Genomic DNA, 12671 nt, shown 5'->3' with positions numbered 1-12671 from the left:
ATTTCCCTGTTGTTGCCCATCCTGCATATGTGTCCAGATAGTGCCAGTTTCCTTCTCATCACTGGCAGCATCATCATCAGGCCTTCTTCTATGTGCAACCTTTTTCTTACTTCTACGTTGGTAAATTTTTGGGTCCAGCTTAGATGCAGTATTCTAGCTTGAATTCACTGCTGTTTTTTATGTGTTTATTTTTTTGTCAAATTTTTTTTCTTACCAATTTTATTCCGTCTTGATTTCAAGCTTTCGTGACTGCAGGAATCCACACTCTTTGGTTCTTTCAGTAAAGTCACGTAGGTAGAAAATAAATAGATCACGGCGTTTCGATCGCAACACAAGCAACCGTCATCAGGTGAGATAAACACAGCAGGAGAGCTGCTGACGCAGGAGAAAGAGCTGCTGCAACACGAGGTTATAGAGGCTTTAGGTGGGCTCAACCCATAGGTAAGTGGGCGGAGCTAGAGATGGATTTTGTACGTAAATGTAAGAGATTAGCATGTAAATGTGGCTTTAGGTGGGCTCAATCCAAGGGTAAGTGGGGCAGAGCTAGAGATGGAATTTGTACGTAAATGTAAGAGATTCGCATGGCAATATGAGACGGCTCCGGCAACCGGGGGCTGTGCCAATGAGAATGTTAATGTCAGTGAACCGGTCAACATGTAACAAAAAACCCGCAAGAGCAACTACGAGGAGAGACCAGCGTGTTAACGAGAGAGATACAGACACTTTTACCTGTGTCTTTAGTGTCTACATAGCCAACCATGCTAACTGGAGGTGTGGGGGAAAGACAATAAACTAAACGCAAAAATAAGTTCTAAAGAAATTATTTTCAATATAGATTTGTCTCCATACCTTCTTTTCTCTCTTTGTGTCTGTCTATCACCCACTACCACCCACTTGCCCATCCCAACACAATTATTTCATTCCACCACCTGAGCATCGAGCTTGCGCCATTAGGATCCTGCTTTCAAATGCAGGCGCATTAGCCTACGAGACTTTGCCCTGCAGAAAAGCAGGGTGAATGGCATTGGTGATGGTTGCGCGTTGTATTCATCTGCACTCGCGCGCAGTTATATGTTTGTGTTTGATATCACACAGCCTGTCTGGGCTTTCCAATTATATAAGTGATCGATTACTCATCCGTTTGTCAGTTTGAGTGGTCGACTTATGGAAGTTCTCAAGTGTGCTGCTGGACGGGAGGTGATTGCAGAGCTTGGTGAAGTCATTGGCATCGCCGGTGGTGGCACGCTATGTGTGGCATGCAGGGGGGTTCTTGCTTTCGGGAGGCAAGATGTAGGGATGGCCGTCATTTGTAAAAGGAGCCCCACATAATCGGCCACAAAAAGAGGATAATTTAAAGTCGTTTAATCTACTACCCTGACCAATCGTCCCAGCCCTAACCCGCACCGTGACCTCCTTTGTTCTTGACAGCCCCTGTTCCCACCGACGCCAATACAGATGGGCCAGTGCAACATCTTCAACTACCCCGACGGTAGCGGCTCGCCCGTCAGCAAACGAGGATCGAAGAAGACGAGCCTGACGGAGGAGGAGAAGAAGTCCATGCAGGACATGGCGTTTCACGTCTGGCTGGAGCGCAACCGGCTCGGCAGCTTCCACAGCCAGTGCGGCAGTGGCGACTCCGTCGGGTTGCCTCCCAGGGGAGCGCCAGGCCGGCCGTGCGTTGCGTTCGAGGACAGCGACGTACTTTCACCGGTGAGCGCTCGCCGGAGACGCGTGGCCAGCGACGGCATCGTCTTACCGCCCGTGGACTCGCACTCGTATGTGTCTGCTCTCTCGTGTCACTCTGCTTCTCCCTCCTTTTCATGTCCACTGCTCCAACGGCCCAGGCTCTCCTGTCAAAACCCTCAGGTGACCTTCCGCTCACCTGGGAAAGTCACTGCTGCTGCTGCCGCCATATCCTGGAATTTCCTTTCTCAATGCCGAAACAATTTCTCTATTCGAATCCAGGCCCACGGCTTTCCTCTTCCCTTCCTAAGTCTGACAATCATTTGAGTGCTGGTGCAGCGCTTATCTCTTCAGTTGAAATTCCACATTCTTGTGGTGGGGGCAAGTCACTCCATCCGAACATGATTTACTCCCTCACAAACGATAATCATTTTATCAACCCAGGAGGGATGAAACGCTGAATCCCCCCCCCCCCAACTGGACATTAAAAACTGGCAAATTTCCAATTTCGAGCCGTGCACTCTCCCGATGCGCCATCGTGCCAGAGCCGATTTCAAATTCTCTCGCAATATGCCGACAAGGTCATTCCCCTAATTTATGAGCCGTGAGTGGTGAAACACACACGCTGCAACTGTGGAGCATACCCCAGGCGCAAGAACAAAATTACGTTTTCAGCCCGTAACGGGTTTACTTGTGGACGTAGGGGCCACTTATGAGCTTCCAGTGCCTCCCCCTGTGGGTGTTGCGAGAGGCTTGAAAATTGGGTTAGTGTCATTAAATCGCAACAGGGGCTGGCTTTTTTTACCACTAAATGTGAGCGTGCGGGCTGTGCGTGTGTCCGATGTTTCTAATAGGACCATGGGATTCCTTTGCGAATGAGGTCCAACTCCATCCAGGTGCCGTCAGAGATATTTGATGACCCGGTGAATAGGAAGAGGGCAGTCAGCACAATAAGTGCAATGACAGGTAAAATACGGAATGCTGATATAAGAATATATATGTTCGGGGCATAATGATGCATCCACACTCCCCACTTTCCTCTTTCACCTCCAGAGACTTGATGACTTGTCACGGTTTAAAGTCACGATTCGATTAAAGAAGCTGATTATTGTTTTTTTTACATCGGCATGCATTAGTAGGTCCTCTATTGGCTGCAAGGGTCACAAGGAACTCATCACATCCAATGTACAGATATCAGTAAACGTTGAGTTTTGCACGAGCGATTAAATGCGTGCGTCGTATTAAGATGAAATATTAATCAATTAATAAATGTATCGTTCCATCCGTAATATACAATGTATACATGTATATATGGCATCGGCACGCACACACATATACCACAACTGTGGGTGAGCACTGGTTTGCACACTGCGCTATGACCACTGTTCACCAAAGTTTGTATCCCAGCCATGGCAAACATCAGTGGTGAGTCAGTTTATCCGTAATAGAGATATTTGGGTTAGATCGCTTAAATATATAAATGTGTCATTTAACCCGCCACTACCCGACACAGCCAACTAGAAAGGGTTGTCACGTAAACAGAACGTGCCAATTCATCACTAGTACAGCACACCGGTGGGTTGGAGAGCCAAGCCACGACGAGCAGGGACGTGTGGCAGCGTACAGAACAACAATGGATGTTTCTGAATTGCTTTCTGCAGCTCCAACACATAGCCCCATAGCCTTGAACAACTTGTGCAGCACGGTGGTCACTCAGGCAAGCACTATCCAGGCTCAACTCTGCTGAGCTTATGTTCTCACGTGATTGGGGACTGTCCAGGTGTTGTTGTCTCATGATCATACTGTATACACAGGGGCTCACGTTCGCCTGTTGGAAGAAACTAGTTTTCTGCCATTGTCAGAAAACAAGGAAATCAGTCGAAAACCCCCCCACAGATTTGATCGCTTTCTACCAATTATTATCGCAAACTGCTTTTCTGCCAACACACGAATTAGGTCCAAAAAAAGCTGGGTATGTAGTGATTTATAAAAAAAAACGAATACAATTATTACGTGGGCACTTACACCATTAACAGATATGTTCAGGATAAAACGAGTTATAGTAAGGACAACAACAATATTGCCACAATTTACAGGGTAATTGCACTCCAAACAAAATCAATGCTTTGAGAGATTTTGTATTTCAGCCCTGATCAGATAATTGGTAAGGGTTTACCTCTGTTAAATTTCTAAATTCTTAATTTTTACTTTGTGTATTTACCACCCTCTCCAACTTTGATAGAACGCTACGAATGGGGAAAACCCCTCAATTATACATATATATATTTAAATCCCCTTTATATTTTAAGGAAAGTCTCATTGAGTCTTTAGGCTCTTAAGATGGTCTTGCCTTGGGATGTTTGGCCAGACATACAAGAAGAAACATGAACACCCAACGAAGATGTGTGCCTATGATGGAATACACTTAACGCTCCACGCAGATCTATTTTAGATTCCTTTGCTGTACTGCCCTCTCTTGGTCAACTCTCAGCCCAACGCCTACAACACTTGGTATTTCCAGGCGCACACTTGTCCCATCCAAGGGCTAACTAGGCTTGACACCCTGCTTTAGCTTGCAAATCTAAAGATCCAAAAAGGTATTTCTGAAGCCAATTCTGAAAAAAAATAGTCTTGAAATTCAAGTCTTTCTTTGGATACACGTAATAATAACAAGTGCAAGTGGAAAGCAAAGCTGAATGACTAAACTATTACTCCCTGGACTGCTGCAGAGGCTCACGAGTCTAAGCAGAAGTGTCCTCCGTGCTGGCACGCGTTTGCCAACGCTGCCCTCATCTGGGAGTGGTGTCCAATGTGGATTCGCATCAAGCGGCTCGCAAAGCTCGTGGCCTTTGACCCCTTCATGGACCTCGCCATCACCCTGTGCATCGTGCTCAACACGGTCTTCATGAGTCTGGAGCACGACTCTATGAGCGAGGACTTCAAGAAAGTGCTCCGGAATGGAAATGTCGTGAGTAGGGGATTTGCGTTAAAAAAAATGATCAGCACCATTCAGCCTTTGTGAATTATGCAAAAGAAAAGTATTGACAGTTCCTGAAGAACTGTATTGTGGTCCAAATTTACTGAAGAAATACATTGCACATGTTTCTGTGTGTGGTTCGAAAGATATGGTTTTCTGGCCTGCATTTATTTTTCGATTATGATGGGTTTCCTTGTGATTTACAGGTTTTTTTCTATTAGGGAATTTGCGATAACTTTTTCTAAGCTCACGAGAAATGCGTCGAATTGTGTAAATTTTTTTCTATTTGTATATTACGTATGCGATTCGCACCTCCGATTAACATGGTTGGTTATTTCCTGTGCGAAACGGGTTCAACGTACATACACGTGTAGAGGATGTTCGGGACATCCTCACACAAACGCCACACAACCACGGGTTAAGGGTCACGGGAATGCGGGTTAAGGGTCACGGGAGCGCTGCCGTGTACGATACGCAATCAGATCATTGAGTGGAGGACACTGTAATCGGATTGGCCCCAGGAGGATTAGCGGTGGCAAAAACCCGAGAAGGTTTGACAAGGGGGAGAAAACCCCGGGAGGGTTAACACGGGCGGAAAGCACCAGAAGGGAATGGGTGTTAAAAAGGGGGGTGGGGGCTATATAAGGGAGATGATTTGGAGGGTTCGGGGTTGGTTTCCGATGATGAGTGGAAGTATGGTGTGATTTGCCTTGGAAATAAACATCCTGCTTAACCAACTCAAGTATCCTCTTCACGCGTGTACGTGATAGGTGTACTTGATTTCCGCTGCCACTAGAGGCGCTAAGGTGCACCATTGTTTCGATTTAAAGCTTTCGTGACTGCAGGGATTCATCTTCTTGGTTCTTTCGTTAAAGTCACGTAGAAGGAAAATAATAAAATAATAAAAATAAAACTTAATAAAATACAATTCTCACCACGTTTCGGCCACAACGCAAGCAGCCGTCCTCAGGTGAAGAATACTATCAGGAGGGGCTCTAAAGCTCTGGATGCTCTTCCGCCGACAGGAGCGCGAGCAAGGAGTTTCAGCGCTGTACCTTTACCTTTTGATGAAATTCTGGTAAAATACTTAACTGAAAATGCAATAATATTAACCGTGGTTGTGACTGCATCTTGGTGAGTAATGAGTTGTTAAAAAGCGAGCGTCCGAAGGCAAACCTTACTGATGAGTGTGACTTTTTCCAATTACCACCAGTTCTTCACAGGGACTTTCACAGCAGAGATGGTGCTGAAGATTATCGCCATGGACCCTTACTATTACTTCCAGGAGAAATGGAACCAGTTTGACTCTGTTGTCGTCACCGTCAGCCTGGTGGAGATGTGGTTGCCAGATTTCGATAATCTGTCTGTGCTGCGCTCCTTCCGGCTGGTAAATGAAAATTTGCACGGGGCAATTATTGAACATTCAGCCGGGTCACACTGAGGCAAGAGTAATAAAAAAAACGAGAGCAAAATCTTGATCATGAAATGGCCAGGTTGGTTCAGGGGTCAGAGATCTGAGCTGGCAGCCTTCAAATCCTTGGTTTAAATGTGGGTTTGAGCCACCTGTGATTAACCTGGCTTCTCAATTGCATTGAGCTGAAGGTCTCAGACATTTGACCAATGATTAAATAAAAATGATGATATGGTTTATCACTTTATTTGGTTCATTCAAGTTCTGAGATATAATACATTTTGCATTTATTGCGATGCAATGAACAATGTTTGTAGGGCTATGAAAGGTGTACCCCAGGTGTAGCTATTACAGCTCTATTTAATTGGTTTTTGCAGTAGTTCACATTATCTGACACGGGATGGTGCACTGCTCACTGCAGCGTCATGAATGGAAATGTATTCATCTCATCACATGAAGCCGAAAGCGTGAGCAAAATTTAATTGGTGAAATAAAAATACAAATTTGGGGTTAGGGAGGTCAACTCAGCCCATCATTTCTCCAAGGTAAATAAAATGAGGCACCACATGTGATCACGATACCAGTGGTTGTCCCTCAGAGAGACTGGTCTTAACCATAGGAATGTGGAATTTCCACCACTTATTCATTGCTGCCAACAGACACGCAGAGCTGAGAACTGGGTTTGAATTTTTATATATATATATTGCCCTCAAGCAAAATATAATCATGTTCAGCGGCCGAACTAGACTTGAAATGCATATCAATCATTGTCTGCTTATCCAATTCCCCTTATTCATTGTCAGCATTGGGTCTTCGATGTCGATTTCCAGTCTACTTTTTTTACAACTCAGGTTTACTGCGCAAGTGCGGTTTGAGTATAAACACTCACCCGTCGTGTGTTTTTTCCTTCACAAAGAAACGCAAATTCAATAAATGATTATTTATTAACCCGTTGATTCAACTTAAAATGTATGTAAGTGTTTAGCTGTAATATTCTGCCAACAGATGGCATTTCGTACTCGGTGCTGCAAATTGTTCAGCAGAGGATTTGTAACCGCAAGCGGCAAAGCCAATACCACAAATGGAAGTTATCGTAACTGCAGTGCTCTCGCGTGACTGCACCTAAAAGCATTATCTGCATTAGACCGCCCAATAATGTCTGTCCCCAAACTGATTTACGAGAATTGGTTGGGCGGACCCTGTCTACAGGTTGAAATTAACTTTTTCATCAATCTCCCATCCTCCGTCTTCTCCTTATGCTGAATGTCTGTTGTCATCGAGCAACAAAACTCGTGATACTGCATTTGGCAGGGTTGCACGCAAGCGCAAATGACAAAAAATAACTCAACACATTTGACAATAATGCTTCCCTAAAAGAGGAAACATCATGCAATAGGATACGTTGTAGGCAATGGCCATTCTGTCCGCATTGAATTTCAGTTGCGTTGAGTCTATGTTATTGATATTGGTGTATTATGTCGTTGTGATTATTTGACTGGGTGGCTCAGCCGTCAGCGGAAGGCTCAGAGGTAGAATAGAGTGCATGGCAGCTGTGAGCTCAATTCCTGGCTGGGGTTTGCCGGGGAGGGGGGGGGGTAGACGTAGTCTTATCTCTTTGTGGTGGGTAAAATATGTACCAATTTGCATGAAAGTCAACTCCATTTCCCTTTTGGAAAAACTCAACCCCACCAAAGGAACATGACATTTCCACCAATGGCTGAAGCCTCTAAATATGAGATGTGTGACACACCCATACTCAGTTTCAACCACTGGCATTGTTGTTGTTATTGTAGCAATTATTTGTTTTTGTGTTGCAGCTGCGAGTGATTAAACTGGCCAAGTCCTGGGGCACCATGTACTCGCTGCTTAAGATAATCGGGAACTCGGTGGGAGCCCTTGCCAACCTGACGATCATCCTCGTGGTCATCATTTTCATCTTCGCAGTGGTGGGCATGCAACTCTTTAAAAATAGCTACGCCAAAGAAAATTGGAGCTTGCTGCCCGATGATATGTTGCCGCTGCGGTGGCACATGTGCGATTTCTTACACTCCTTCATGATCGTCTTCCGCATCCTGTGCGGAGAATGGATTGAGAACATGTGGATATGCATGCAGCTGGACGGAAAGCCTCGCTGCATCATCATCTTCATGGCGGTGCTCATCATCGGCAACCTGGTGGTGAGCGAGCAGACACGTGTGTCCTGACCTACGTGTTCATGGCCTAAAAAGGGAAAATATGTAATAGGTGACGTTTCAGACCATGGTCCTTCCATGTAACGTACTCAGCCTTTTGCCCGGATTGCCGTTGAAAATTAGCTTTTTGGCTTAGATGGGCCTTACCATAAATCAACTGACTGACATAGCTTGTCAATGTGCTATGAAGAAGTGCCATTGCCTAAAACATCAACCTCTATGCATTTTTTCTTTTTAGGCCACAGTGTTATTGCCAAATGTGTTGATTTTTGTTGTTGTGATTTGTGCGTGTGCACCACTGCAAATGCAGCAGCATCCCCAAAAACGTCACATGTGCGTGCTGCTGTGTTAACTACAGTAGTTGTGGAATAATTCACTCATTTAGAACTAACACCTCTGCCACCCGACCCGGGTGATTCGATGAACGAATTCTATTATTGGTGTGGCAATATGGTTGAGGAATTTATGTAGTTTCGCTCTTCTTCCTCTTTTTAAGGATCACAGACCACGGTGGTTTACCACGTGGTCCATGGTTTGGGTTGCATGGCCACAATTACACTACTGTGACTCGTCTTTAATTTTCCATTCATGAAGGAGACGTGGTGCACAGCTAACTGCTGGTGTTCTGATGCGGTTGATGGTCACAGCATCGTCAATGAGGAGGACTGCCAAAGCCAGGAGGTGCGATGATGTTTGGATCTCGAATTCGGCGTTTAGGCTGCACGTCCGCATTGGTCCACTCTGTTCGCCAGCATTCTTCCAGATCTGGGAGAGATTCTAGGATGGTGACAGCAGCACGATCCCAGAAGGTGGATCGAGACTTGAGTTGGCAGCGAGGGACACTGTTGAGGTCTTGGTTGATGATGGGCCGCGTGGTTATCGTTAGCAATGAAACGTGTCAACTCCCTTGCGGTTTGCACGATGTCTCCACGGGTCTTTGGTGGCAGAATAGTAGTCAGTACAGAGAGCCAGGGGGATTGGTATCTGTCTCAGCGTTCTGGTTATGGTGCGCATCGCGTTATTTCATTGTGGGCGTACCAGTTTTGTGTACGAGTTCCCGGACCACGCTTGAGCACAGTGACCCCTGCCACTGAGGAGATCAGTGAGAGGACGGCATGCTCGCAGCACATCAGCTGTGAAGCTCCCCAGGTCGCTTCTGCGAGGCCGATTGACGAACTGTAGCAGTTTCTGCAGCAACGCTATTGTTGATTTGGTCTTTTCACAAATCGTCGGGCTTGAAGGTCTGGCTTCCATCCATTATAATCCCTAGATATATTTGAGTGGGGTCACAGCGTACTGTGCTACCACATAAGGACACGTCAAGGGTGGCATCTGCTGCATGATTGTCCAAGTGGAAAGTACTTGTGGTCGTTTTTTTAAGGATTTTGTTGGAGTCTCCCGTGACGGAAATATGCCTCCATCAAAATGACATCGACTCTTAGAATATTGGCAGATGCCACCCTTGATGTGTCTTAGAATATTGGTAATGTCCTCGAGATTTGTGCACTTTGCAGCAAGGGCTATGTCATCTGGATGTATGAACTTGCGACATGACGTACACGCCAGGTCACTTATATACATGTTTAATAGTGACAGTGATAGTACCGAACCAATTTTGTAATTATCTTTTGGCTGTGTTTACCAGCAAGATGTACCCTGACAGTACGTTGGCTGATGAGGTATACAGTAGAATGGCATCTCGTGATTTTGACCAACTTCAAAAGCAAGCCATGACGCCAATCAGTGCTATAGGCAGCAGAGAGATCAATCATTGCTGTGCCAGTTTTCTGTTGATGCTGGAAATCAGCTTCTATGATGAGGTGGTGAAGGCAACTAACTGGGCCATTCTCATCTTCGATCGGTATATTTGTTCCGAGTATTATGCTTGTGACGCATTTGTAACTGGAAGCTGTGCCGTGCTGATATTAAAGCTACTATCATCAGTCATAGTCAATCCACTGCAGGATGTAGGCCACTCCAATGCGTCACCATCTCTCACGGTGCTGTGATGCAACAAGGACAGTTATATAACAATAATGCCCAAGTTGTTTTATACCATTCAGGTGTAAACGTGTGCTTGCCATTAGTTCAACTTTTCTCTTCAAATGTACTTATTGTTAAGTAATTTTTCATTTCATTACTTTCAGGTGCTCAACCTCTTCCTGGCCCTGTTGTTGAGCTCCTTCAGCGCCGATAAGTTCGCGGCATCGGAGGATGAGCCCGATGCATCCAACATGCACCTGGCCATCGACCGCATCCGGAGGGCGGCGGCCTTCACGAGGGCCACGCTCACCGCCTTCTTCTGCAAGCTGGCCAAGACGACGAGGGAGGACGCCGGCGGCCCGGACGGCGTCGCCAACGGGTGCAGGGCAGGCGCCTGCACGACGCCAGTACGGCGCGTGGGTCAGCCCTGCACGGTGGCGGTGGCCCGACGCTCGTGCATGCGCCCGGCCCATAGCAGCGGTGGCGGCAACTGCAGAGTGCGCTGCTCAGCCGAGCACGTGACGCTCGCCATGCCCGAGACGGAGCACGAGATGATTGAGGTAAGGCTATCTTCTTGTTCTTCTGTAAGAAAGTTCCGCGAACAGCAGCCCGAGTTCGGCAAAAAACTCGGCTCATTGCCCCACCCAGGTGGGACCACGAGCGGGAGACATGAAAGCTTATATGGGGAGGGGAAAAGGGTAAGGCGAAAGATAACTAACATACTGGGAAAATTAAAGGGACAGGGGAGAGGAGGGGAATGGAGGAACCGGGTGTGGGGCTGGGAGAACGTTTTGTCTTCTTGTTATCCTTCTAGTTCTTCGTACAGTTTTCGGAATCTTCTTTTTTGCTTCTTCTGACACTTCTTCATGTTCTTATTTATGTACTACTCACGTCAATGATCCAGCACATTTGGCGTTTGTGATCAAGACAGCAGCCTGCGGATAGTTCCACGGTCGGTGGTTTGCTACATGTGTCAACCACAGTTGCTACGTGTGTTAACCCCAGTTGAGTAATTTGTGCTGCAATTTTCAAATTTCGCAAATATGGACAGTGACGTCAGTGCACGACGGCCGACTCCTTTTCGAATAACATCACGGGATCGTCATTGTCCACTGGGAAGCAGATGGCACGTATTATTTATTTAATACACACAGTAATAACCAGTGCGACCTGCCAGACCAAACCGCGGGTCTCTGAAACAAGTGACGAATGTGCTACCAGTGGCCCGCGTCACCACCCTAAATAAGATCCCATCGTGGTGGCGATGTTAACTGCCTCACCTGGTATGCAGGAGGCCGTGGGTTCGATCCCAACCTTGACGCCTGCATATTAGGAGTTTGCATGTTCTCCCCGTGGTCGCTTGGATTTTTCTCTGGGTCCTCCGGTTTTCCCCTCCACATTTAGAATCAACGTCATGCGTTTAGAGTATTTGGCTGCCATACATTTCCACACGATAAGCCACTTCGGTTAGCTATCATTTGTGGCCATTGTCGCTTCTAAAAAAAAAGCTATACAGTTCAGTGGGCGTTACCTGGTAAAATAAAAACTAGTTTATAGTTTAGTTTAATTACTACTTCATCACCTTCTTTCAGTTCTTCTTCCTGATCTTGGTTTGCATCTTCCTCTACTTTTGCATAGATTTATGTTCTTCTCTTCTTCCTGCTCATCTGCTTTTTCCTTTTCTGTACATTCTCCTTTGCTTCCTCCTGTTGCTGTTAGAGCGTGAAGAAATAATATATGTTGTTTACACTTGGAAAACACTTCCACCATCATCAGCATATTATCTTCCATAGAGAGGGCTATAATAACCGTACAATGTGTCTTATCCATACGTGCAGATTCAGGAGTGGAAGTATGATTACGACGAGCCTGACTATGCGGACAGTGCAAGGAATCATGAGAAAGTTGAGAAGGAGCCATCTGAACAGCAGCAGCAGCAAGAGAAGGAAAAGGACAGACTGGATGATTGCTTCCCACAGTGTAAGGATCATGATTCCCTTGTGTCTGGTGGACACCTGAAGTGGTGGAATGACAGCAGTAGCAACTTCTCCAACTGCAGCGATGTATGCGGCAGGCTTGCCGATGTTTAGGACGGCCGCGGTGGCAAGATGTTAACTACCTCGCCTAGTATATAGGACGGTCGTGGGTTCGATCCCCACCCTGATGTCTATATTTGGAGTTTTGCATGTTCTCCCCGTGGTTGCGTGGGTTTTTCTCCGGGTCCTCTGGTTGTTTTCCTCCACGTTAAGATGGCTGCTATAAATTTCCATGTGATAAGCCACTTTATTGGGCTATCATTTGTGGCCAGGTTTCATAGCTCAGTGGGCCTTACCTGGTAAAATAAAAATATTTGATAATCAAATCAAATAAAAAAAATATTTTATAGTTTATTACCCCCTTCTAATGCTTATTGATTTTCAAAGCC

General features: G+C 46.0%; 1 protein-coding gene across 1 annotated transcript in view; it reads left to right on the top strand.

The window, feature by feature from the left end:
• LOC144719968 (sodium channel protein type 2 subunit alpha-like) overlaps positions 1-12671 on the top strand; it is a 46713-nt gene that overhangs the window by 19637 nt on the left and 14405 nt on the right. The window contains exons 11-17 of the mRNA XM_078596353.1: positions 1429-1710; positions 2538-2649; positions 4413-4651; positions 5874-6047; positions 7889-8248; positions 10411-10806; positions 12085-12226. Coding sequence (XP_078452479.1) covers positions 1429-1710; positions 2538-2649; positions 4413-4651; positions 5874-6047; positions 7889-8248; positions 10411-10806; positions 12085-12226 — 1705 coding nt within the window. The remainder of the gene's footprint in view (positions 1-1428; positions 1711-2537; positions 2650-4412; positions 4652-5873; positions 6048-7888; positions 8249-10410; positions 10807-12084; positions 12227-12671) is intronic.

Source organism: Lampetra planeri, chromosome 1 (assembly GCF_965212315.1).
Source record: "Lampetra planeri chromosome 1, kcLamPlan1.2.h2, whole genome shotgun sequence".
NCBI classification, from domain to species: Eukaryota; Metazoa; Chordata; class Hyperoartia; order Petromyzontiformes; family Petromyzontidae; genus Lampetra; species Lampetra planeri.
Note: the sequence above shows the minus strand (reverse complement) of the source record. Positions and strands in the feature narration are given on the sequence as shown.